Genomic DNA, 24,684 nt, shown 5'->3' with positions numbered 1-24,684 from the left:
GGCGCGCTCGCAGTATTGCACATGCGCAGATGCAAGGGCTGCTCGCCGTCCCAGGGTCCTCTGAGTTGTGGTTTATCCAACTCCGGAACTACATTTCCCATAAGCCTTTGGGCGTGCCGCTGTAGGGACTCTCAGGAAGGTCTTCTAGTTTGGCGGGTGGCAGGAGCCTGACCGAGATAGTCCCCGGCGGAGGCGATAATCCCGGGTCTGAACTGTTCATTTCCTCCAGAAAGGGTTATGAATTATAACTACCACTTACCCCCAAATACAAAAACCTGGCCTTTAAAGATTACATAGGTAATCTATGATAACTAATTAGAAAATATGTATAAAATAAAAGTAAATGTCACCTATAATTTTTCAAAGATAACCGTATGTAACATTAAATTCATACCTTTCTCATTTTTAAAAAATACAATTGGCCAGGGGTGCCTAGCTGGCTCAGTTCCATGGAGAATCTCAGGGTTATGGGTTCAAGCCCCATGTTGGGTGTAGAGATTACTTAAAAATAAAATCTTTAAAAAAAAATAAAGTAGGGGCACCTGGGTGGCTCAGTCGTTAGTTAAGCATCTGCCTTCGGCTCAGGTCATGATCCCAGGATCCTGGGATCGAGCCCTGCTTGGGGCTCCCTGCTCGGAGGGAAGCCTGCTTCTCCCTCTCCCACTCCCCCTGCTTGTGTTCCCTCTTTTGCTGTGTCTCTGTCAAATAAATAAATAAAATCTTTAAAAAAAATAAAAGTAAAAAAATAAAATTGGCCATAAAGATATCACGGGCTGCAACTAGCTTCTTTCGTCTTTATTTTTTAGGGCAGTTTTATGTTCACAGAAAAATTTGAGGAGAAAGTACAGAGAATTTCCATACGCCATTGGCCTCTGCACATGCATAGTGTTTTTTTTTTTTAAACAATTTAATTCTATTTTATTTTATTTTCTATTTTATTAAATTAAATAAAAAATTAATATCCTGGATTGAAGTGACAGATGCATAACTCTAAATCACTAAAAATCAAATTCTCTGAAAGGTATTTTTGTTATTTACTAATTATACTGTTCTGATTATTTTTTCGTTTGATGGAATAATTCCATACTTCAGAAAGAAAAACAGACTACTCAAGACATTTTTTAAAAAAAGACTAATAACTATTAGATATAAAAATGTATTACACAAAATAATACCTTTTATGTGTATTTTGAAGACTACTGGAATATACAAAAATCCCATCCCCCATATGCACACAAAGGACAAAATAATTAGGACAAAATAATTTGTCCTACCGCCTTATGCTTAACAACACAGAATATTGTGTCTGTGAACTGTTTCTGAAGAGCTTGAAAAATTCAAAACCACATTATTTTCTATTAATTTCCTCTTAGGAATAAAGGATAAGTGTAGAGAATGTTTTTTGGAAAACACATTGCTTTTTCTTTTGTTTTTTGGGGGTTTTTGAAAGATTTTATTTATTTATTTGACAGAGAGAGACACAGTGAGAGAGGGAACACAAGCAGGGGGAGTGGGAGAGGGAGAAGCAGGCTTCCCGCGGAGCAGGGAACCCGATGCGGGACTCAATCCCAGGACCCTGGGATCATGACCTGAGCCGAAGGCAGACGCTCAACCAGCCAAGGCACCCAGGCGTCCCCACAATTGCATTTATTTAACTGTTGCTTTTAGGGGCACGTGGCTGGCTCAGTTGGTGGAGCATGTGACTCTTGATCTTGGGGTTGTGCGTTCGAGTCCCACGACTGGTGTAGAGATTACTTAAAAAAATTTTTTTTTAATCTTAAATGTAGCTTTTAATTTTTTTGACTTTTCACTAAAGTTTCACAGAGTGCTCTCTTCCCAGTCAACTACCCAGTATATCCTACAGGTTGTTCGATCACCTAGGTGTGTTGTAACATCTCCTTCTGTTCCAACAAGCACTGGCACCATTAAGGACATGCTTGGATGGCACTGCTGTAGGATGTAAAGGGATTTTAACTGTAATAATAGTGACTAAAGTGGAGCACATAAATAACAGTGTGGTTTGTTCATAGGCATTAAACAAAAAAAGTTTTAATTTTTGTTAACTTGCTCAAATGACATTACTATGGGGCAGAGATCATATATCACAACACGTGACCTTATCAATGAACTTTTGTACTCTGTTATATGAAAATCCATTGGGGGACACCTGGGTGGCTCAGTTGGTTAAGCGTCTGCCTTCAGCTCAGGTGGTGATCCCGGGGTCCTGGGACCAAGCCCTGGCTTGGGCTCCCTGCTCAGGGGGGATTCTGCTTCTCCTTCTCTCTCTGCTCCTCCCCCTCCCGCTTGTGCTTTCTCTCTCTCAAATAAATAAATAAATTCTTAAAAAAAAAAAAATCCATTGGTCTTTCTTGCACTTTGAATGGATCATTTATCCAGGCATGATTTTGTAACATCATGCCTTGGTCATTTGAAAAATAACTGGCTCACTGAGTCATGAAGATCTTTTAAGTGTTAATACATTTCATTACATAGTATCAAAGGACCACAGTAATATGACCACTGGTCTCACCAGAAAAGCTTTAAATATTGGGAAGCAGATACAAGTTTTCGCTAAAATTCTGATCTGCACTCGAAAGCTCATTTTATCATTGGGCAACAAATATAGTCAGTTGTTTTCCTTGAAGTGACAGCTCACTTCATTCATTTTTGAGAAAATGTCTGCCAAACACCCAGCCTTCGTTTGACTGTCAGCCAATCCAGTAAAAATGGTGTTGCGTGAGAAAAGCAGCTAGTTCAGCTCATGACTCAAATGACTGCATGAGTGATTTTCCTGGAGACAACCATCATGCTCCTGCATGGGGCAGAAGTACTTGTGCATTCCTCCTGTTTCATCAGAGTATTAAAAAGACACACTCCAGGCTCCTGGGGGGCTCTGTCGTTAAGTGTCTGCCTTCAGCTCAGGTTGTGGTCCTGGGGTCCTGGGATCAAGCCCCACGTGGGGCTCCTTGCTCAGCGGGGAGCCTGCTTCTCCCTCTCCCTCTGCCTGCTGCTCCCCCTGCTTGGTCTCTCTCTCTCAAATAAATGAATAAAATCTTAAAAACAAAAACAAAAGACACGCTCAAAGGTTGAGACTTAATACAACCGATAATTTTTACTGCTCCATTAAGGTCATTCTTAAGTGAACCTAGCATTCCTTCTCTAGAATTGCGTGAGAGCACAGATTGCAATGACTGCTAGTTCAGTGGGGTGCCACTCTCTGGAATCCTGCTGTGGCACCAGGAAGGCCCCCCTCCCCTCCAACTGCTTTTGCCGGAAAATAATGTCTAAGTATTATTATCAAGATAATCTTGACCTCCTGGATTTCCTGCGAGTATCCTGGGGACCCCAGGAGTCTGCAGACTACATTTGCAGCACAATCTTTGTGTGCCATTATCACACCTAAAAAAAAATTAACATCGTTTCCTTAGTGGTATTCAAATATCCAGTTGGTGTTCATATTTCCAAATTCTTTTTTTTTTTAAAGATTTTATTTATTCATTTGAGAGAGAGTGAGAAAGAGAGAGAGCAAGCACATAAGTAGGGGGTGAGGGTCAGAGGGAGAAGGAGGCTCCCCGCTGAGTGGGGAGCCCTATTCGGGACTTGATCCCAGGACCCCAGGATCATGCTCTGAGCCAAAGGCAGACACTTAACCAACTGAGCCACCCAGGCGCCCTCGTATTTCCAACTTCTTTTCAGAAACATCATATATTTCTTCAAGTTTTTATAACTCAAGATCCAAATGAGTCCACACCCTGTGATCGATGTCTTTTAATACGGAGGTTCTCCATCCATATCTTTTTTCTTTGCCATTTACATGTTGAAAACACAGTGTTGTTTCTCCTGAAGAATTTCCACATTTGGATTTTCCTGATCATGTTAAATTTTTTTTTTTTTTTAAAGATTTTATTTATTTATTTGAGACAGAGAGAATGAGAGAGAGAGAGAGCACATGAGAGGGGGGAGGGTCAGAGGGAGAAGCAGGCTCCCCGCCGAGCAGGGAGCCCGATGCGGGACTCGATCCAGGGACTCCAGGATCATGACCTGAGCCGAAGGCAGTCGCTTAACCAACTGAGCCACCCAGGCGCCCGATCATGTTAAATTTTAATTACCAACTTTCTGTTCCCTCATCTGGACTCCGAACCTGAGAAGGTCAATATTTAGGAAGAATTTTTGGCTATATATTAATAGCGATTCCCTACTCCTTGCCAGGTCTAAAAATGATTCTTTTTCTAAGGTACTGAGCAACAGGGTCGGTGACGGGTGTCTTTATTTTCTACCCCTTGATTCAGCATTCCTGCCATCAAGGTTTATCAAGCGCCTGTGAAGACACAGCTCTGTGCCGCACACAAAGCTCCCTCCCCCGTGAGCTTACATTCCTGTTGGGGGACAGGCAATACAGAAAAAGTAAAATATGCGGCGTGGGGCGCCTGGGTGGCTCAGTTGGTTAAGCAACTGCCTTTGGCTCAGGTCATGATCCCGGAGTCCTGAGATCGAGTCCCGCATAGGGCTCCCTGCTCGGCGGGGAGCCTGCTTCTCCCTCTGACCCTCTCCCCTCTCATGCTGTTTCTCTGTCTCTCTCTCTTTCTCTCAAATAAATAAATAAAATCTAAAAAAAAAAAAAAAACATGCGGCGTGTCAGGTGGCATTCACCACGGAGGAGGACCTGTCAGGAGTGCTGTGGTGGGGTGCATTTGGGAACAGAGTGGCCGGAGAAGGCTTTACTGAGCAGGTGCGGTTTGAGCCAAGACTCCGCAATCAGGTGTGAGGCTCCATAATCATAATTCCAAGACTCTACCATCAGACCCCTACTGGCAGATGCCCTTGGTTATTCCCAGTGTCTGACAACACCACTCCATCTGGTTTCCCTTCCTCCCAGCAAGTCGACCTGCCTCCCTCTTTCATACTTGAGATGCTGGGAGGGAGTGAGACCTGATCACAGCTTTTCCTTCCTTGTCTGGGGGCTCTGAGAAGTGGCCTTCCATCTCTTTTTCTCCCGGTAAAATTACAAAGTAGGAAGCTCGCAAAAAAATTCCCCCAAATCCGAGGAAAGTGAATACCTCATGCTTTTGTTCCTTCGTTTTAAACATAAATTAAACATAAACGGAACAGCTTGAACCTTGCAAAATCCAGTTATCTTCCTGAGCGTCTGACAAGTCTTTCTCCCTGATGAGTGAAGGATTCTCACATGGCCAATGGCTTAGACAGGTTATATCTAAGGATCCCCTGGGTATACAAGGGACTGTTTCATTTCTCTCTGCCTTTCCAGGACTGTGCTTGCAATAGATGAGGAATGAAAGAATGACAGGAGCAGGATCTTATGATGCTTGAAATGCAGCCATGACCGGGATCATCCAATTTTGTAGTCCTGGCCACCTGAGGGTACCAGGTGCTTCCTACGCAGCCCGCACCTTGCTACCAGCAACACCCAGCTTTTCAGAGGCAACCACCTGAGGGGGATGAGTGGTACCCGTGCCAGAGGAGGGAGCTGCCCCTTCAGCCTGTTTCTCCTGCTGGCCAGATCTTGGCTCGGCAAAAAAGTCATAGTCATTCTGTGTTATGCGCAACTAATGAATTATTGAACTCGACATGGGAAACTAATGATGTACTATACGTTGGCTAATTGAATTTAAAAAAATAAAAATAAAAAATAAAATGAAGAATAGTTTGTAAAGTGAAAAAACAAAGTCATAGTCATTCTGAAAAGTTTTAGTACTGGATGCATTATTTTTATAGAGGATTTAGAGATAATTTCTTTTTTTTTTAAAGATTTTTATTTATTTATTTGACAGAGAGACAGCGAGAGAGGGAACACAAGCAGGGGGAGTGGGAGAGGGAGAAGCAGGCTTCCCGCGGAGCAGGGAGCCCGATGCGGGGCTCGATCCCAGGACTCTGGGATCATGACCTGAGCCGAAGGCAGACGCCTAATGACTGAGCCACCCAGGTGCCTCTCTCCCAAATAAATCTTAAAAAATAAAAAATAAAAAAGACATGGGTATGAGTACTATTGGACCAAGTATTATTACAAAATTAAGCAGTTGAATCAAAGATTCCCATTTTTCATGAGTAGATCCAGAAACAGAATGGATCAGGGTGTCTATTGGTCCAGATACCTCTGTTTACAAATGGAAAGACTAAAGCTCAGACTTCCTGGCCTCCAGAACTATGAGAAGCACATGTTGTTGTTAATGGTCTCAGCAGCTCTAGCGGATTAAGAGATAGGCCCTTCTTGGCTGTGACCGTTTCTCTGACTTCCCTTGTTTTTGATGACGTTGACAGTTCTGAGGAGTTCTAGTCCGTATTTTGTAGGATGCTCCTCTACTGACATTTGTTTGGTGTTTTCCTCCTGACTAGACAGGAGTTATGGGTTCTGGGGAGGAAAGCTAAAGGACCATTTTCATCATATCATGTTAAGGGTACTATATCAGTTTCCTAGGGCTGTCCTAACAAAGTACCACAGACTGGCTTAAAGCTATAAAATAAATTTGTTCTTTCCTGGTTCTGCAGCCTGCAAGTCTGAAATCAAGACGTTGGCAAGGCCATGCCACATCTGAATCCTACGGGAAGATCCTTCTTTGCTCCTCTCTAGCTTCCAGTGCTTTCCCTAGCTTCCTCGGCTCCTGCGGCAGCACATCAGTCCCTGCCTCCTCTGTCACACGACATTTTCAGCTCATCCCTATGTCTCTTCTCCTCTTCTTACAAGGACACCAATCATATTGGATTAAGGGCCAACCCTACTCCAGAATCACCCCATCTTAACTAATTACATCTGCAATGACCCAATTTCCAAATAGAGTCAAATTCTGAGGTCTTGGGAAGGACATGAATTTTGGGAGGATACTCTCGAACCCAGTGCAGGTACATGCTATCAACACGACTTATGACTGTTGGTGTTGACCTTGGCCAACTAGTGTTTGTCAGATCTCTCCACTGCAAAGTGACTCTTTTCCTTTCCCCTTTCCATACTGTACCCTTTGGAAGGAAGTCACTATGAACAGCCCACATTTTTGGAGTGGGAAATTATGCTCCCTATCTTTAGGGTTGAGTATCTACATAACTTATTTGGAATTCTCCTGCATGGGGAACTTGTCTCTTCTCCCCATTTATTTATTTATTCAATCAATCCAGTATATATGTATGGTTGTATCTGAACTGTTAATTCATGCCCCTGTGGTACTGCCTAGAGCATAGTACTTATGGGCATTTTCTTTTGCCTTTAGTCTTACACACTCCATTCCTAAAGTTACTTAGGTCAGCTCTTCTTTCCCGCACCCTCTTCAGTGAGGTTGCTTCATACATTTAGAAAGCTACAGTTAGATTCTCTTGTCATAGCCTGCATTATTTCCTGGGATCTTCCAACCCCCTAAATGATTTTTAAAAAATATGTTTGCAGTAAGGTTCACTCTTGGTGTTGTAAAGTCCTATAGGTTTTGAACAGTGTATAAGGTCATATATCCACCATTACCGTATCATACAGAATAGTTTTACCACCCTAAAAATCCCCTGTAGTTCATGTATTCATCCCCTGCAGCTCAAATCCCTGGCAACCACTGGTCTTTTTATTGCCTCCCTAGTTTTATCTTTTCCAGAATGTCACATGGTTGGAATCATATAGCATGTGGCTTTTTCAGACTGATTTCTTTCACTTGGCACTATGCATTTTTGATTCCATGTCTTTTTGTGATTTTTGGAGCTGACAAGTATTCCCTTGTTTAAATGGACTATGGTTGGCTTACCCATTCACCTTTGGATGGACATCTTGGTTGTTTCTGGTTTTTGGAGATTATGAATAAAGCTGCTGTAAACATTCATGTGCAGACTTCTGTAGAGACATACGTTTTCAACTCAATTGGGTAAGTACTTAGGAACATGACTGCTAGATCATATGGTAAGACTATGTTTAGCTTTGTAAGAAACTGTCAAACTGTCTTCCAAAGTGACTGTGCCATTTTGCATTCCTTCTAAAAGTGAATGAGAATTCTTGTTGCTCTGTGTCCTTGTCAGCGTTTGATGTCAGTTTTTTAAAATTTTTCATCATTCTAATAGGTGCATAGTGGCATCTTGTTTTAACTTGTAATTTTGTGATGACAGGTGATATTGAGCATCTTCTCATATGCTTATTTTCCATCTGTATGTTTTCTTTGGTGAAGTGTCCGTTCAGATCTTTTGCCCATTTTTTAATCACGCTTTTTGTTTTCTTATTGTTGAGTTTAGGAGCACATCTAACACGCAAATCTTGAGTTCTAAATACTATTCTCCACTAAAAGGAGCCAGAAGTCCTTGGAAAAGTGGTTGGTTACTGGGTCTGAGCAGGGGAAAGACAAGATGAGCCTGGAGCATCTTATAGTACTAGAAAGTAAGACAGTGCTCAAAAAAAGCTGTGGGCTTGTCTAAAGAGTAGAGAAACCCATATGACAGAGGCCTCCAAGTGGCCAAAGCGAGAACTGACTGAGCCACAAAATAATAACAGTATTAGATTATAACCTATGGAATAAAATAAATATCCATGAATTCATATTGGTAATAAATAAATAATTGAATAAGTAAATAAATAAATAAGGCAGAAGGGATGGCTCTTCCTTAGAGAATGATTCTAATTAAATAATATAGAAGGAAAAAAAATAATATAGAAGGAATAAGAGAAGTAGAAAATCACCATTAGAACAATACCACAAAAACAACTAGTGTAGGCAAGATCCACCAGTAGATGCTAAAAATAGCGGATGAAAGTGAGAGGAAACAGGATATTGGCACAGTCTTCAAGCATCTACCCCAATATATTTGTTAATTAAAAAGAGAAAAATAGTAACTTCACAGTGCAGAAACCCCACAGACATGCCCTCAACCAAGTGATCAAAGTAAACGTCACTGCTAATAAGACATATTGACATCTTAAACCACAGATACGATATGTTGAGAAGGGTACATCGCTTCTGTGGTATTCTTGCCAAAAACGGATGACCTCAATCTACTCATGAGAAAACATCAGACAATCCAAACTGAAAAACATTCAGTAAAGTAACTGACCAGTACTCCTCAAAATGTCAAGGTCAGAAAGACAAGGAAAGACTAAGGAATTGTCACAGACTGTAGGAGACAAAGGAGCCAAGACAACTAAATGCAGAATGAGATGATGGATTAGATCCTGGACCAAACAGCTCCCCCACCGCCCCCCCAAAAACAAGAGGACATTAGTGGGAGAGCTGGTGAAATCAAATTTGCACCAATTCTCTATCAATGAATATTTTACTAGTTCTTAGTTTTGACAACTGTACTGTGGTTATATATAATGTAAACACTAGTGAAAAGCAAGTTAAGGGTATATAAGAAATCCCTGTACTATTTCTGCAATCTTTTTGGAAGTCTAACCAAAATCTATTCCAAAATAAAAAGTTGGAAGTCATTTTGATACTCACCTTTTATCTGTTAGTTATATAAAAATATCTTCCTCTTCTTGCACTACAGTTGAGTAGATGCATGTCCAAACTAGCGCCTCAGTTTTACCTCCCAAAGGCCATTCCATCATTGCTCTGTAAGGTCAGTGGCCTCTGACCTGACCAAAAAAAAAAAAAAAAAAAGAGTGGGTTGTTCGGTCTTAGGTGATGTTATGTGGTATACCATGTTGGTGGATCAAATACTCTGGGAACCTTCAGACAGTAGGGCTGGCTGAGGCTTTGGAGGCAGGAGAAGCAAACCCAGATGCACAATATGTGTTGTGTTGATTTCAGCCCGCATAAATTGCTCCCCTTTCAGAATGGAGGAAGTCCAATACAACTGACTTGTGACCAAGAGGCTGGCTGGTCTCCTTGAGGAATGGTACTAGGTGGGGGATTCAGTGTTGCAGCAGGGTGAACACCCAGCAGTGGCAGTAGCCAGATCAGCCGTAGTGAGTGGGTTCCATGCTAGTGGATTCATTTTTTGCCTCTATCCCTACTACCATGTGCCAGCACTGGAGTGCTCACTGACCACTGATATCATTGGCCAATGATAACCGGCAGAAGCATGCTATCTGCTTCGTTTGGTCTCTTCCGTGGCAGATGCTCGCTAGTGGGCGTTAACATGCGATGCCCGTGCTCCAGAGATCCCACTTTGTGCTTACTCCTAGAGATCCATCTACATGCCTCTTCTCCAAACCTCTTGGACCCTGATTTTCCAATCTTTCTCCTTCAAGCCATTCACCGTTGCCCATGAGCCTATACTTATTGTTCTATCGGGCCATTTTTCTTTTTACGAAAGGGGATGATCAGGTGCGTGACCTGGAGCTCTGCCGACTGGAGGGACTTCAGTTACCCCTAAGTGGAGCTACAGTGCAGTGATACTCCATTGTTAGCATACACCCTCATACTGAGCCAACCCATTCATGAATCGGGCTTGAACTCTTCCTTCTTCTATCAGCTGGTAATAAGAGCTCCCTGTTATGGCCATATAGGTGTGAGCTGAGGGAAAGGTGCTGGCCAGGCAATGGTGGGTGACCTGGGGATCCAAGCCACCTACCTGTGCAGCTTACTTTGCCCTCTGGCCCTGCTTGTGCCCAATTTTGTCTATTTCGCTTTTGTCTAGTGCTGGGTTGTTTTGGACCCATCTGCCTTTATGACTCGGTGAGTCTGATAGAACGTTCACAGCTCATGATGGCCACCTCCGGCCATGTGGGCACTTGATGTCTTGTGGTCACATTCACCATCATAACCAGGACCTAGTAGTGGGCCAGCGGTACTTTTTTGAATGGTGTATAGTCTCTGTTGCAAATGTCATGACCCTGCTCCCAAACCTTAGAGATCTATACTGGGGTTCTTCTTTTAGGGTTTGCCACAAACTCTCCCTGGCGTCTCTCCTCCGATCATAGGTACCTCCAGGACCATTAGCTACGTGTGGCTAATGGAAGCACAGATACAGAACACTTCCGTAAGTAACAGAAAGTTGTACTGGACAGTGCCACATCTTGATCTAACAATTTACGTGAAATACAGAGACTAGAGGAAGATATTAAACAATACCACATGGATGCAATCATCCACATACAGAATGTGGAGAATTCTGCAAAACAAGCTATCCAGTTTCTTTTATTTATTTATTTTTAAAGATTTTATTTATTTATCTGACATAGAGAGAACACAAGCAGGGGGAGCTGCAGGCAGAGGGAGAAGCAGACTCCCTGCCGAGCAAGGAGCCCGATGTGGGGCTCGATCCCAGGACCCTGGGATCATGACCTGAACTGAAGGCAGAAACTTAACCGACTGAGCCACCCACGAGTCCCATGCGACCCAGTTTCTTTAACAAATAAATGGCATGGGAAAAAAGTGAGGGGAGAGGGAAACCGCTAGAGATGAAAAGAGATTTATGAGACATGTTAACCAAATGCATTGTGTGGACTTTCACGAGATCTTGATTTGAACTAACCAACTGTAAAAGAGACGTTTTTTGAGACAAGCCAGTTAAGCAACACACAGAGAGTGGAAATGTGAATTCATTCAAACGTGGCTGGGGAGAAGGACCCAAGTAGGAGTTTGTATTCATGATTCAATTGAGAAGAAAAACAAAGCTGGGAATAGCTTTATCTTAGTAATGTTAGCAGCATGCTTCTCCAAATTTGCTGTGGAAGGAAAACGGAGCTTGGAAGAGCTTCAAGAGCGGCAGCCCCATCACTGCAGGATGGTTCTGAAATTCACCCAGCGGGAGGGTGGAGATGAAAGGACAGCCGGCTTTTCCTTTACTTAGCTGGTGAACTATAACGCACACTTAGCTCTCCTCTTCCAGGGAGCCTTCCGGACTTGCCTCACTGCCCTACTCCATCCCATCCCCGAAGTTGGCTCCATGCACTTCCCTCCTCACAGTCCTGCTCTCGGTCCCCTCTAACTGTGACACCAGCTGAGAGTTGCAGGGTAAGAGAGACAAAGGGTGTGCGCCAAGGCCCTGAGATGAGCTGGAGCTCAGGGGATACAGGAACCCAAAGGGAAACTGGAACTCAGACGCCAAAGAGGAGATTGTTAAGAAGTGGGGTTGATGGAGAGGGGAGCAGGGACCGGCAGGGCGTTTAAGTCCATGGCAAGGAGCCTGTCTTTGTTTGAAAGACCAAGGGAAGCCACCGCAGAGCGTTAAGCCCAAAAGAAGCTGCTCTCCTGTTCCCCTTTGTGTTAGGTAAGCCTCACCTCTCCGTTGGGAGTACTGACACAAGCCTGCTGCCGTGCCCGACTCAGCAGGGTCTGGCAGGGCCACCTTAAGGCCGCGCCACCTTAAGCAGCCCCACCCCCTGCACAGCCAATGGGCTGGCGCGGCCACCTGGCCACCCGCCTCAGTGCGCACCCAGCTATGGCCAGTCTGCTCCGCGCTGCCGCGACCTGGGGGCTGTTCCCCTGGAGGGGCTACTGCTCCAGGGGAACGCAGGTAGGTGGGGGGAGGGGAAGCCCGCTGGAGGGTGGGCGGCCAGATGCCAAGTTTCCGCCAGGCTCTGCGCTGCACCAGCACCCTGTGACCTTGAGCAGAGGATCGCTGGGCTCACTCTGCCAAGCGTGGGTGTTGAGTGAGATGGGCCGAGGCCCCCCCAGCTGCCACAAATGGGACTATAAATGGGGTGTAAAATTAAAAGCGTATGGGCTCCAGGGCGCCCTCTTTGGGGCTCCCAAATGTGCAGACACATTTTAAGAAACAATGCCTGGGAGGTAAGAATGTGGGAGGCGGCGCCCCTCTGTGGACTGGCCGTGAGGCTCCCATTCCTTCTTTATCAAGCTCGGCGTTTCTCGGTGCGCCTGGGGCAGTGTTGGAGGACGGGCAGAGTAAGTAACCCTTCCGAGCCACTTAGGCAGGGCTGGCTACGTTATGGAACCCTGTGAATGTAGAGTGAATCTGGCTCCTATCTTTACCCAGGTGGTGTTTTTTCCCACGAGAAACATTGACCTCGATGGTTCTGTTTGGAAAGGGGCATCTTTGTAGAGTGGGTTTGCTTCCAGTGGGCCCACTGGCAAGGCCTAGCGGTGCTGGCCCGCGGGGTGGTGTCAGTGGGGCGTGGGGAGGCCAGAAGTGCCGGCAGCCCCTCCCCCACTCCAGGACCTGCCACGGGGGCCCCAGGTGCCTCCGAGCGACTCTGGCAGTGCGTTTCTTCTCTGCAGGGCGAGCTCAGCAAAGGCTTTGTGGAGGCTCTGAAGGCAGTTGTGGGGAGCCCGCACACGTCCACCGCTGCCGCCGACCGGGAGCAGCATGGGCACGATGAGTCCATGCACAGGTGTGGGGGCCCCTCCCCCACCGGAGCCCTGGGCTGGGAGTAAGAGGCCTGGGCCGTCTTCTCCCCCACCCATCCGTTTTAGGGGGGCTCTGGCCTTCTCTGCCTCTCCTCCACACCCATCCCTCTCCCACCGTGTAGCCTCAGGCCCTGTGATACCTTGGGGCTCCTTGGGAATGAGCAGGACCAGTGGGTACCATGCTCCCAGAAACTGCTAAGGGTCTGGTTCTAGGTGCCAACCTCCAGGCGTCGTGGTGTGGCCCCAGAACGTGGAACAGGTCAGCCGGCTGGCAGCCCTGTGCTACAGCCAAGGAGTGCCCATCATCCCGTTTGGCACTGGCACCGGGCTTGAGGGTGGAGTCTGTGCCGTGCAGGTAGGCAGCCCCCCCCCGCCCCCGCCCTGCCTGGGCTCTGGCCCCCTCCCACTTGTCACACTAGTGGCTGCCTCCACCCCGCCTTACCTGCCATGGGGGGCGGGGGGCGGGCTCCGGACCGGCTGCCAGGTCAGCCTGGAGATGAGATCCTATGGAAGGTGGCCTGGCTCTGGGAAGACGCGGGTCCAACAGCTCCTCGGCACCCCTTCCTGCCAGGGTGGTGTCTGCATGAACCTGACCCACATGGACCGAATCCTGAAGCTGAATGTGGAGGACTTCTCTGTGGTGGTGGAGCCAGGCGTCACCCGCAAAACTCTCAACACTTACCTGCGGGACAGTGGCCTCTGGTTTCCTGTGGGTAGGCTGGAACTTGAGGCCCTTCCCTGGGGCCCTGAAGGCTCCCAGGTGGCAGGGCTGTTTCTGGGGCGCGAGGGGACCCCTCCATCCCCGGGTACTTGCCCCAGGCCGCACTCTGCCCTGCAGACCCAGGCGCAGACGCCTCGCTCTGTGGCATGGCGGCCACGGCGGCCTCCGGCACCAATGCTGTGCGCTATGGCACGATGCGGGACAACGTGCTCAACCTGGAGGTGGTGCTGCCTGGCGGCCGGCTGCTTCATACCGCAGGCCCCGGCCGGCACTTCCGGTGAGCACCCTCTCCCCACGGAAATGGGGGCCTCCGGATTGGTGGGCCAGGCCAGTGAGTCTGCTCCGGTCTGAGACTCAGTTCTTCCTGCGCCAGGCCAGTTGGGGCTGTGCAAGGAACAGCTGTCGTGATGGCAGGCTGGGCCGACGCCCCCACCTGGCAGGGGCCTGGCGGACGGAGCTGGGCTTCCGGCTCAGGCTTGCGGCCAGAAACCCAGCATCTCATGGCTGGGCACTCACCTACCTTATGTGTCCCCGGGGTCCAGGAAGAGTGCAGCTGGCTACAACCTCACGGGGCTCTTTGTGGGCTCTGAGGGGACGCTAGGACTCATCACAGCTGCCACCCTGCGCCTGCACCCTGCCCCTGAGGCCACGGTGGCCGCCACCTGTGCATTTCCCAGTGTCCAGGCAGCCATGGACACCACTGTTCACATCCTCCAGGCTGCAGTGCCCCTGGCCCGCATCGGTGAGCTGGGGACTGGGCAGTCCAGGTGGGCTCCCCGGAAGAGGCCCCCTTTGAAGTCGGCCTCCCCTCACCTGCCCTCTCCTTGGCCCCAGAGTTTCTGGATGAAGTCATGATGGATGCCTGCAACAGGTACGGCCGGCTGACCTGCTCCGTGGCGCCCACACTCTTCCTCGAGTTCCACGGATCTGAGCGGGCACTGGCCGAGCAGATAGAGCGGGCAGGTGTGCTGGGGTGCTGTGGGGTGGGGGGGCACAGGCTGGCCCTGAGTAAGGCCCCGTGTGACACCCCACCCCCCCCTTGCAGAGGAGATCAGCCAGCACAACGGAGCCTCCCACTTCTTCTGGGCCAAGGAGGCCGAGGAGCGCAGCCGGCTCTGGGCGGCGCGGCACAACGCCTGGTACGCCACTCTGGCCCTGCGGCCGGGCTGCAAGGTGAGTTGGCCTGGGGTGGTGGCGGCACCCCCAGCCCGCCACCCTGTTGTCCCGAGCAGTAGGCTGAGACCCACCGTGGGCAGCATTGCCCCTACCCAGCTGTTTCTCAGACACTGTCTAGCGGGGAGAGTAGTTGTCTGCCAAACCCTCGGGAGGGAGCCCCGCCTGGGCACAGGGACAGCGCAGGTGCTCTTAGGGTTTGTGAGGCTGGCTGGAGAGAGATGATGAAGCGGAAGGGGTCAGCCAACAGGAAGGGGACACTGGGCTCCAGGCAGCACGTGCAAAGGCTCGGCCTCGTGGGCCGCTCAGGGCCCTGCACGGAGCCGGGCGGGGAGCAAGGTGAGAGCTGGGGAAGCCTCCGCGGGCAGGGCAGGGCACTCACTCTGGCCATTTGTCCAGTTGTCCAGGGGAAACAGGCCTAGAGAAAAGCAGCTAGTTTTTGTGGGTGAGGCCAAGCCTCCTCTGACCTGTTCTTAACCTTGACCACAAGGACCTCTTAACGTCCGGGGCGGCGGGGGGTGAGGGGGGAGAACCTCACAAACCTGCCCCCAACTAGGGCTATTCCACCGACGTGTGTGTGCCCATCTCCCGGCTGCCGGAGATCCTGGTGCAGACCAAGGAGGACCTGAAGGCCTCGGGACTCACAGGTTGGCATGCCCACTGCTGGAGCGCCATGAGGGAGGGAAGGGGGATGGGCTGGGCTGGGGCAGCAGCTCTGTCTTCTGGGCCCCCAGGAACCATTGTTGGACACGTGGGCGATGGCAATTTCCACTGCATCCTGCTGGCGGACCCAGAGGACGCCGAGGAGTTGCGCAGGGTCAAGGCCTTTGGAGAACATCTGGGCAGGTAAGAGCAAAACCCTTGGCTGGTGGGGAGGGGCGGAGGAGCACCCTGCTGAGGATCTCTTCACTGCCTCCCAGGCGGGCACTGGCACTCCACGGGACGTGTACTGGGGAACACGGCATTGGGCTGGGCAAGCGGCAGCTGCTACAGGAGGAGGTGGGCGCCGTGGGCATAGAGATCATGCGGCAGCTGAAGGCCATGCTGGATCCCCGAGGCCTCATGAACCCAGGCAAGGTGCTGTGAGGGGCTCCAAGCCCTTGGCCCACAAGCCCCCAGACAGTGGAACTTCCTGTTCTGGAACCTTCCTTCTTGTCACAGAACAGTTCTGTCTTGGCCCAGACCTGCAGGGGTCCTTGCCTGCCTTCCCCTTGGTCAGGGCCTCCCTGCTGCCGGGGGCCAGGGGCAAGGCCTCAGGGACTGAGCTCTCTTAGCCTTACTCCACTTGTCTGGTGACAGGAACATGCTTTCCTGGTGTAGGTGTCCTTGGACCCCTGAAATAAACCAGAACCCCATTTGCAGCAGTCTGGAGATGAGCAGACAGTGCCTGTGAATGGCCTCCTGTGCCTGCCCTCCCTACCTCCTTCAGGTTCTCTGACCTTTGTCCTTGTCCCTCGTCCCTTCTCCCCTGCCTGTCCTCTGACTTACTGCAGCCTGGGAGGGGATGGTGCTTAGGCTCCTGAAAATCACTTCCAGGGACCCAGGTCCCTGTCCCATCTGCTGCTGGTGAGAAGACCAGTGCCTGAGGATGACATCCATGGCCCATGGCCGACATCCCTCACGACAGACCACCCACCTTAGCCTAGACTGGGCCTAAGAACATTCTGAACATGTTCTCCAAGTGGCTGTTGCCAATCAGTGGAAATGGAAGTGAAATTTTTCTCCTTGTATTATACTGCTCCATGCTGTGATGTATCAGATTACTAGCTTTTCCCCTCCAAGTCAGGATCTGCCCTCCCCTGGGCCTCCCCGGGCTTTAGGATCCCTGGCCAGACCGCTTGGTCCGTGAACTTGTCAGTTATTCCCAAGCCCACAAGAGGGCGCCCCACACCAGAGCATCCGCGCTGGGCAGCGGCACCCAGGACTCACCTCTGTCCAGGGCCTACAGCTCCCTGCCCTGGGTCCCCCTCCCTACTTCCCCAAGGTTGGGGTGGGGGAGGCTTGGTGTCCTGGAAGCCAGTCTCTAAACTCCGCCCCAGGAGCCCATCATGCGGGCCCATCTCCCTTGGCCCCTGAGCAAAGGTGCTGGGTGAGCAAAGCAGGGAGGCCAGTTGGACCCTCCCATCTCCCCTTACCCCCACAAGCCACCGTTGAGCTCCTTCCCTGCCTCCACCCCTTGGACCCCGCCCCTCCTCTCCCCATCAGCTGTCCAGGCCCTGGGCAGAGGCTGCCCTTCTGGGACTCCTCAGCCCAACTTGGTTCTTGGAAGCCACTCTTAACGCTGGACTCAGCCCAGTTTGCTCCTCTGTGACGTTTCTACCCCGGGGCCACGAGCAGTTGCTGGGCCAAGGGGTGGTGTGGGGGCAAGCCTCACCGGCTCTCCCCAAGCGACCCCGCTCCATGAACAATCTAAGCATCAGCCGCGCGTGTCTGGACATACGGCTCCCTGGCCGCACCCCCCACCTCCACCCGACTGCCTCGCCCCTGAGCTCAGGGGAGAAGTCTGCAATGGAGGTTTCTCCCCTTACTGGGGACGGCTCTTCTTTGATGAGCTGAAAGAACAAGCACACTGTTCACTGAAATACCAGCCCCTGAAGACTCAAGTGACTATTTTTGCCTTATTTGCTTTGTGTGTGTACTTTCTGGGGAACCATCTGGAATTGAGTTACACATTTCTTGACACCATTTACCTACAGAATTCAGCATCTATCTCCTAAGCATAAGGACCTTCTAAAAACCTCAACACTGTTAAATGGCTGCTAGATGAACGGTCTTAGTGAGGTGCTTCTGCCCAGGAAGCCCCCCAAAGCGTGCTGGGCTCTTAGTGGAGGGAGGGGGCAGAAGCCCCCTCGCAGTTCCTGCCGGTTCCCTCCCCTCCAGGAAAGACAGAGCTTGGGAGAGCTGCCTGGATGGAGCATGAATGACTGACCAGTCCCACCTGGGGAGCCTGCACCAGCCCGTCCCACCCCCACCAGAGGACTGGTGGCAACCCGGGGGGATTCGGAGAACACCACAGCCAGCAGAGGGCTGCCATGCGCTGGGAGTGCAAGTCGCTGGGAGTGGGGACAGGGACCAGCCTGGCGTGGGCTCCAGCCTGCCCCACTGGGTCATGACCACTTGGCTCACCCAGGGTCCTGCCAAGGCCGCATGGCCTAAGCCACCAAGGTGGTCACAGAAGCCTTCGCCTGCAGGCCCAGGGGTCAGGCAAGGAGATCTCCAGGGCCAGCTTTGCTAGAGGAATTAAATTTAGAACAGGGAGACACAGTTGCCAGGCAGAAGCAGGAGGTGCTGTGAATAGAACAGTGCTCTTTGCGGTGACAGAACTACCAGGGAGCCGGCTGTGCATGTGCCAGAGGCTTCCGGGCAGATTCTCTGACCCTCACGGTGACCTCTGAGCTGTGCGACTCTGTCCCCCCACTCACATGCAATTGAATCTGAAGTTCAGAAGAGCAAAGTCGTCTCCCCAGGATCATTCTGCCCAACAGAGGAGCTCACATGCAGACAGTTTAGAGCTCATGCTCTTGCCACCCTGGGGATGATTGGTCCCTGGGGGGGGGGCTCCCCCATCCCGGGGCAGGGGTCTGACACTAAGGCCCAGGCTCAGACCCAAATTCTTCTTTAGCATTTCTCTGGACATGCTGAGCGTGCCTGCGCCTTGGTTCACACCTGCCCGCTGGCCTGCACTGCCCTTGCAGAGTGGGTGCTTCGGGAGGCGCATGACACTAGAGGACTGCAGAGACAGGGCCTGGGGAGGCAGAGCCCACAGAGGCAAGGGCACTCGAGAGGCCTGGGGAGGGGTGTGGGCACAGAAGCTTGGAGGCATCTCCCTCCAGAGCCTTCCTCCGCAGGTTCTGCGGGAGGCTCTGGAATGCCGCTCCAGGAGCCCCTCTGGCGCGGGGACAGGTCGGGCATGCGTCCCTACCCCCTGCTCTGAGCTTCCCGCCCAGCTTGAGGTGTGCCAACTCTTGTGAGCCCGGAGTGGCTGCTTCTAGTTCAAGGGCTCTGAGCTGGCTCAGCCCCAAAGCAGGGCCTCTTTCTGGGCCTCAATGAAGCATGCCCATGAGTCAGCACCGAGATGCAGACTGAGCAACAGGCAGGGCAGGACGGGACGTGGGATGGGGAGCTGAGGATGAAGGCGGGGACTGGGCCGATACCTGGAAGAATCCACAGCCTTACAGCCTCCACTGGCCGCAAGATCTTTTGCCCCCGCAGATCTTTCCTGAAGAGTTCTGTCACAAGCACTCCACAGGTGATGGCAGATGGACTCCATGACGCTTGGGAGGGCCAGGAACCCTGAAGGACTCGGGTCTGACCTGCCAGGTTCACTCTGCCCAGGCATGACTGCTCTGAGGACCACTCCACACTCCCGTAGTGCCAAGTAGCAGCCTGGAGGAAGGCTAAGGAGGTAGGTGAGGGAGTGGGGGATAGGCCTTCAAGCCCCACTTCTTGACTGTTTAATAATACCTCATTAAAATAAAGTCACACAGTGCATCTTTTATTAGACATTTTAATACCATATCAAAACACCTTGACTAATGAAGAAAGCTTTTCCCCCAAGCTTTGAACATTTTTTAAAACATTTTATAAGGTTTTTTTTTTTGTATTTTAATATATAAATACAGAAACCTATCTTGCATGGGCTGATGCCACGTGTGAACATCAATGGCTAAAATGTTCTCAAACAGAGTGCCTGAAAACAGGGATAACTGTACATATTCCTTTAATAAGTCTTTTGTCTTTAGTTTAAGTTTTCTGGAAAAAAAAAAAATCCACAAGGGTCTAAGAAAAATGTTCAGGCATTTTTGCAGGACACTTGTGATTGTTAAATCCTCTGAACTGACCAGAACCAGGAGCGAAGGAGGGAGAGGAAAAGGGAATGGAGAGGAGAAGATCCTTGATGGGTTGTTTTTTTGGCAATGAAGTTACATATCAGGGTCCCAAGGGGAGAAAAGTGCAAAACCAAGCCAGAATAATGGAGGAAACAAACAAACAACCACAACCCCCCAAAAAACAAAAACAAAAACAAAAGCCACCACCCAAGGCAGAGTGGTTGGTGACAGAGGGCCGACAGGGGGGCGCTGGGCACTGGAGACCGTGCGCGGCCCCATGCGTCTCTGTCACTGAGGGGGTTCTAGCCGGGCGGCAGACAGCAATCCGTAAACATCACGAGGGAAAACACCAGTCGACACTAGACTTTTTTTTTATAATTTTTTTTTTTTTTTTTGTAAACACTTTAGACAGACCCACAACGCCTTTCAAAGGTGTAAAAGAAAATGCCCTTTCCCTCCTGGGATGAGGGGTGAGGGGAAGGATAGCAGTTGATTCTTCTCTCAAACTCGCTCTCATCCAATTTGGTGTCCTCAGGGAGAAAGGGAGAACCATTCTCTGGAAGTCAGTGCAGAAGGGGTGCCCTGTTCCCACTGGTGTCCCCAGCTCAGCTCTGCCCGTGTCCGATGCCTCCTCTCAGGAACGGGGGCTGGCTGTCCCTGTGTGGACCGGAACACGTTAAGTCGCGCTCTGGCGGCCGAGGCCGGCCGCATGCATCCCGCCGAGGCTGGCCGGGCGTCTGTGGTTCCGCTCTGGGGCCTGAAGCCAAACGTCCCGCCGGGGTTGGGACTCCTGCTCCGGCGCCGGCCCAGTCCCTCTGCCTCACTCTCACCCTTGCTTTTTCTTCTCCCCGTGTCCTCAGTTTTTGAGGGGAAGGTAAAAAGAGCAAATGTCCCTGATTTGTCTGACATCATCAGCTGTTCTGGGAGTTTACTTGGAATAAATAAAATAAACCTAATGAAGAACAAAGGAAAACAAAACAAACAAAAACAAGAGAGCGAGAGCAAGAGAGAAAAGAAAAGAGGCCCCAAAACCTTTGGATGTGAGATGAGGTGGAGTCAGGGTTTTGGTTTCTCTGGCGGGTTTTGTTCGTTTGCCAGAAAAAAGAAAGTGCCGGACCAGAACTCGCAGGGACAGGTAGGACGGGGGACAGGATAGGATGGTCAGCAGAGGAGCAAGGTGCCCTGGGGGAGAGATGGGGAGTCAGGCTGCATGGCTAGAGAGGGACCATGTGTGCACATCTGGTGGGGAAGGCTGTGCCGGCCTGCTGCAGAGATTCGTCTGCAAGTGGGCTGTGTGAGTGTGTGTGTGTGTGTGTGTGTGTGTGTGTGTGAGCGTGAGAGGCAGGTGGCCTACAGGCGGGAAGAATCAGCAGTGACATGATCACGGGTGAGCACCGCAGAGGACAGCGTACCGTCCCCCAGGCTGTCGTGTTTAATAAGTGGGATGTCCATATGGGGACAGGGAGTGAGGTTATCCCCCTGGCCCCAAAGAAGCAGAGACCCTGAGAGACAGGACTCGCCCTCGCCACCCCTCAAGCACAAGGCGGAGCGGGGCGCAAACCCAGGGTCTGGTCCTAGAGCTCACGCTGCTGCTTCTCCCAGCCGGCACATTCCACGGGATCTTTCTGAACCTTCTTCAGGGAGACTCACTTTAGATGTCTGGAATACACTGGTCTTTTCCCAACGAATCTAATTCTACTGAGCAGGTTCTCCTTCATTACCTTGTGAGTTCATATTTCCTATCCTTCCCGGAGAATCATACCAGCCCCTGCCCCCCCGCCCCCCATAGAATCACTAACTAATAAGATGCTCCCCTCTTGGTGTGGTGTGCAAGGGCAACTGAGTTCCCTACCCTCCAGGCCCCAGAGTGACTTGACCCCAGGCCTTGAGCCCGGAGCATCCCCAACCATGGGCTCACCTTTGAGAGGAGTCAGCAAGCGAGCCCAGCAGGGTCAGTCTGCGGGATGTTCTGGACAAGATCTGTTCACTTCAAACCACGAATCTATGCAACTGAGGCAGGGAGGTGGCAAGGGGAGACAGGTTACCGCTGACCAGGCTGTTCCTTAGGGGGCATTCTCCAAGGGTCAGGCTTCTGAGCAGAGGTTTGCTAAATCTCGCTCATGAGGACCTCAGGGGAAAACACCAGACACCCACTTTTTGAAGCAGGAAGAAGGGAGAACACCAAGACTGATCTCAGCTCAGCCTGAGGCATCAGCCCAGCATGGTGGGTATAGGATTGGGTGGATCTGGGCGCTGCAGGAAGTGGGGAGTATGGCCCTCTATGTGGCTTGGTGGGTTGTGGTCGGCATGGAGCCTTTCCTGGAGAAGGTGGAAGGGGAGGGCCAGCCCTCTGGCTTAGCGACGTTGCTGGGGAGGGCCGGACAGGAGGCTGACAGTGAAACCCTGGTCTCCAGTGTTTGTAGAAAGGACCATCTGAACCAGACAGGGAACAGAGATTGCCCCAAGACAGCTTTCTGATTTGGAAGCCAACATCTGGGTATCTTCAAACACAGGAACCAGGTAGATAATTTGCATAATTCCCCCCCAGAGCCAAACATTTCCATCTTCTGGTTCTGAGTGGTGCCTCCCTGGGACACTGGAGCACTGTGTGCTGGGCCCAGGCCAAGGCCCCCTCCCCTGGGGCCGACCTCAAGCCTCTCGGGCACCAGCCACATCTGTGTGCCAGGCACCACAACCACCTCATGGCCAGTAGCCCTGTGCGGCAGGCTGTGAAAAAGCCTGTGTGTCAGAAGCAGCTCTGGGACTCAAGGAGCCAAGAGCAGATGGCGCACAGAGTGTCCTCCCATCTTGGGTAAGGAGGTGTCTTCTTTCTAGCTGGAAACAAGAGCGAGGCTCGTACTGGAGCCCGAGGACGACTCTCAGCCCTGTTAATTCCAGCAGCTTTTAGCGCCGTGGCCACACAGAGGGGCCCGTGGAGGAAGAAAAGGCTCAAGGAGATGGATGCAGAACCGACCTTCAGGTGGGATCCTAACTGCGTCCAACCTGTGGGGCTCCACAGGTCTCCCTGTCAGCCCTCGCCATCCAGGCTGCCAAACCAGAGACCTGCTCTGCCTCCACCCCACTTAGAGCCCTCGGCGGGAGGACAGGTCATCCCACAACCAGTGGGGACCGAATGGCTAGTGATGAGGGTCCCCCCTTCTCTCCCCCAGCTGCAGGGAAGGAACCCTCTGGGATCTCAGATGGGGATGCCCTGGCCCTGGTGGCCCTTCCGTACCTTTTGTGATAAATGCACAGGCAGGGCAGCCTGGCTATCGTGTCCCCCTGAAGCAACTCCTCCAGGCAGATCACACACTCACCCGCGTCTTTCGTCAGCACGTCATCTGCAAAGGGGGCACGGAGGAGAGTGGGAGAGCGTCAGTCACCAGCAGACAGGTGGCACAAAGCCGGCACAGGTCTAGGAACTTGGTTGGGACTGCTTGGGTCACCTGAAGTGGGCAAGGCTGTGTGGGCGACACAGGAGACCAAGGGTACCCTGACCTGAGACAAGACATGCACACCGCACATCAATTATCTGAAGACAGAGTGGGATGAATTACCAAAGAAGCGGCCAGGGGATGGAGGGTGAAATGGGCTCGGGAGGGGACAGGCCTGTAGCAGAGGCCAGCTGCCTCCCTGAGCAGACCGTCCCCAAATCATACACGCGGCCCAGGTGCACGGAGTTCTGGTTTGGCAAAGCACGGTGATGGGGCGCGAGGCCGGAACTCCAGCGGCTGCTCGGGCGAGCATGTGCGCAATAGCCAACAGGTGGGAACACCCCCGGTGCCCCCAGCCGAGAACTGGATTAACAAACGGGATCTCTCCCTACAACGGAGTGTCACTCAGCCGTGGGAAAGGGGCGGAGCGCCGATGCGGGGCTGCAGTGTGGATGGACCTGGAGAACATCAGGCGAAGTGAAGGAAGCCAGACACAAAAAGTCACCTATCCGACGACTCCTTTCTGTGAAATGCACAGCATAGGCCAATCTGGACAAGAAGTAGGCCCGGGGCTGGGGGCAGGAGGGATGGGCGGGGGGGGGGGGGGGGGGGACTGTTTTATGGGTAAGGGGTTTTCTTCTTCCCCTTTTCCGGTGGTAAGAACACTTAGGAGATCCACCCTCTTGACAGATTTTTAAGTGTGCAGAACAGTATCACCAGCTGCAGGCAGAACGCTGGGCGCCAGGTCTCCAGAACTTACTCTTCTGGCATGACTGAAACTCTACACCCCTCGAATGGCAACTCCCCATTTCCCCATCCCCTCGGCCCCTGGTGACCACCATTCTACCCTCTGGCTCTTTGCAATGGACTCTATTTTAGATAAAAGTACAGTCATGGGGGGTTTTCTTTTGAAAATTTTAACTAGACAGAGATGGTGGTAACACAGCATTGGGAAGATCCTAAATGCTACTATGACTCAATTTAAAAAAGAAGAAAAAAAAGGTCCCCCACAAAAAAAGGAATGGAAGGAAGCTACTGTACACCACAGGCCCCTTGCACAGCCACAGCCGGAAAAGCCTGAGAAAAATAGGCGGAGCACCGTGGCTGGGGAAGCAGCCCCTTATTAAATTTCTATAACATTCTGGTGCTGGCAACTCCGTAAAGAAGCCACGGTCTCAGGATTGAAGTCATAGTCTCACAGGGAAGGCGGACAAGTAAACGGAAATGAACAGCACACCAATTTCTAGGAAGCCTTATGATGCATACAAGTCCAGGTATGAGGGTATGGCTGATGCCCT

The 24,684-nt window shown here is 51.0% G+C and overlaps 2 protein-coding genes across 5 annotated transcripts in view; one reads left to right on the top strand and one right to left on the bottom strand.

Annotated features, from left to right (window-relative positions):
• Nucleotides 1–12,286: 12,286 nt before the first annotated feature.
• LDHD (lactate dehydrogenase D) lies at nt 12,287–23,203 on the top strand. 3 transcript variants are annotated; one of them, XR_004301812.1, is made up of 13 exons: nt 12,287–12,378; nt 13,101–13,213; nt 13,443–13,584; nt 13,801–13,942; nt 14,068–14,227; nt 14,493–14,692; nt 14,785–14,913; nt 14,996–15,123; nt 15,680–15,770; nt 15,858–15,969; nt 16,044–19,528; nt 22,788–22,932; nt 23,123–23,203. XR_004301812.1 is itself a non-coding variant. In XM_032424557.1 (11 exons), the coding sequence occupies exons 1-11, from the start codon at nt 12,304–12,306 to the stop codon at nt 16,207–16,209; spliced, it is 1,458 nt and encodes a 485-aa protein (XP_032280448.1). In that variant the 5' UTR covers nt 12,287–12,303; the 3' UTR covers nt 16,210–20,175. The 3 variants fall into 3 exon arrangements, 1 of the variants encoding a protein (XP_032280448.1); XR_004301811.1 differs by having other exon boundaries at nt 22,788–23,178; XM_032424557.1 differs by lacking the exons at nt 22,788–22,932; nt 23,123–23,203 and having other exon boundaries at nt 16,044–20,175.
• Nucleotides 20,280–24,684, bottom strand: part of ZNRF1 (zinc and ring finger 1) — a 94,219-nt gene continuing 89,814 nt past the window's right edge. Inside the window, exons 3-5 of one of the 2 annotated variants that reach the window (XM_032424558.1) lie at nt 23,188–23,293; nt 21,871–21,962; nt 20,280–20,609 (exon numbers count right to left, since the gene is read on the bottom strand). In XM_032424558.1, coding sequence (XP_032280449.1) covers nt 21,905–21,962; nt 23,188–23,293 — 164 coding nt within the window. In that variant the 3' untranslated portion in view covers nt 20,280–20,609; nt 21,871–21,904. The other variant, XM_032424559.1, reaches the window with a different exon arrangement.

Source organism: Phoca vitulina, unplaced genomic scaffold (genome assembly GCF_004348235.1).
Source record: "Phoca vitulina isolate PV1807 unplaced genomic scaffold, GSC_HSeal_1.0 scaffold30, whole genome shotgun sequence".
NCBI lineage: Eukaryota > Metazoa > Chordata > Mammalia > Carnivora > Phocidae > Phoca > Phoca vitulina.
This window is presented reverse-complemented; position numbering and strand designations above follow the sequence as displayed.